This window comes from Loa loa (assembly GCF_000183805.2).
Source record: "Loa loa unplaced genomic scaffold supercont3.13, whole genome shotgun sequence".
Classification (NCBI taxonomy): Eukaryota; Metazoa; Nematoda; class Chromadorea; order Rhabditida; family Onchocercidae; genus Loa; species Loa loa.
This window is the reverse complement of record NW_018108193.1, coordinates 531237-533411: the sequence shown is the minus strand read 5'-3', so window position 1 is coordinate 533411 and position 2175 is coordinate 531237. Positions and strand designations below refer to the sequence as shown.

At 23.6% G+C, this 2175-nt stretch overlaps 1 protein-coding gene across 1 annotated transcript; it reads right to left on the bottom strand.

Moving 5' to 3' along the window:
• Window positions 1-153: 153 nt before the first annotated feature.
• Window positions 154-1376, bottom strand: LOAG_14886 (hypothetical protein; the record flags this gene model as incomplete). Its single annotated transcript, XM_020448868.1, has 4 exons — window positions 154-246; window positions 504-629; window positions 810-980; window positions 1311-1376. 4 exons carry the CDS (start codon window positions 1374-1376, stop codon window positions 154-156), a joined length of 456 nt encoding a protein of 151 aa, XP_020301016.1.
• Between the last annotated feature and the right edge of the window lie 799 nt (window positions 1377-2175).

The following is a 2175-nucleotide window of genomic DNA, read 5'->3' as shown; positions in this document are numbered from 1 at the left end:
TTTATGAGTTATACCACTGAATGTTACAAAAAAAAAAAAAGGAATACAATACAAATGTAACCACAAATTTTCATTTTTCCTAAATTTTTAAAAAATTTGTTCGTTTAATAATTCATCATTTTAATACCATTCAAAAATTTGCCGGTACAAAAATTAATAGTAAGTTAGATTCAAATGATAACCAACCATAACTTCGATATCATCGCAATAATTGATCGGAGAAGGTTGACATTGGCCGTTCACTACCTTTTCAAATGTTAACGATAATTTTTCTCATTTCTTATTATTGAAATTGTGAAAATTGTTGAGAAAGGGAAATTGAATTCTAATAAGTAGAAAAATTGATAAATCAAATTTTAATTAGTAAAAAAAATTTTCAAATCATCTAAAAAGAAAAATTTTAGAATAACCCAATATTTTTTTAGGGCAATAAATTTAATTAAAGACAAGGGCATCCATATCGTTCATAAGGAAAATGACAATAATAACTCCATCAAACTTACCGCCATTCCTGTCAGACAAGTACATCGTGCAGCATAATCACAAATAGCGTTATTGGGACACTGCTGACTTATGAAACATGTTTCATTTAGTATAACCCGTTTGAAACATCGATTATTCAGAAATATCTGTTAATTTAAAATCATTATCAAGTTTACTTATCACCTTAAAATTCACTCAAATAATTACATTTCATTAATATGTTAAGGTATTCATTTGTAAATAAAATATTATTTTTGAAATTTAAAAGAAAAAATTTTTATAATTTGAATGGGAAACATTTCACGAGAGAAAAGAAAAAGAATTACTTCGTTTAGATTGCACAATACAGACCCAATACAGTATCCGTCACAATATGCAGTAGACTGAGGGCATTTACAGTAACTATCTGTACAAATAGATCCACCGAGGCATTGCAAATCATGAATGCACTCATCGCCTGGTTTTGTGATCTGTACGCAACTACCATTAGCGTACACCTTGAATTATTGCTGTTGTCATTTATTTCATATAGTTTATATTTTTTGAAAAATTTTAAAAAACATATACCACTTTAAAAGAGTTATTTCTTCCGTTAGACAATTTATGGAGAATGAGTGTAAATGAATTTTCCGCCAATTATGCTTAATTTAATTAAATTCAATTATCAAAGTTTAATGTGCTTTATGGGAGGTTTTTTCTTTCTTCACAAGGTTTGAACCATTTAAAGAGAAATTTGAAAACATTACACAATTAACTGTCTATCGTATTCATCTATTGCTTGCTTGAATTATCGATTAATATTTAAATCTCCTAAAAACAATACAGACCATAGAAGCAGAATCACATGGATCAGTGTAAGATAGTTTTCGGCAATATCCACCAATATTATTCATTCCTTCCGGACAAATACAGATGTGTATCGTAGAAGAGCACTGTGATCCATCTAAACACTGCGCTGATTCCACGCATTGCTGTCCGGGAATTACTCGAGATAGACATGTTCCATTAATTAATACTTCGTTTTCCGAACAATTCTTTTTTGTACAACTATTAATTTTATAAAATTATTGATCGTTAGGTAAAATAAAAATAAACAAAGAAAAAAAACTACAAGATAATGGAAAAAATTGCAAAATACGAAATTAAAATTGTAATATACTATATAATTCTATAATGTATTATCCCAATTTATAGTAATTAACTATGAATATCAAAAAATCTTGACATATAAATTATACGTTGAAAAAAAAAGAGTAATAACATGCAAAAAACTTCAAAATTTACATAAAACTTCACTTACAATAATAACCGATAAGTTTTATGCATGAATGCACTATCATTACGAATAAAATTATTGGAAACTGAATTTTTGAGCTTTATTATCATTATTATTTATTATTACTGTTTATTATCATTTATTATTATTATTATTATTATTATTATTATTATTATTATTATTATTATTATTATTATTATTATTATTATTATTATTATTATTATTATTATTATTATTATTATTATTATTATTATTATTATTATTATTATTATTATTATTATTATTATTATTATTATTATTATTATTATTATTATTATTATTATTATTATTATTATTATTATTATTATTATTATTATTATTATTATTATTATTATTATTATTATTATTATTATTATTATTATTATTATTATTATTAT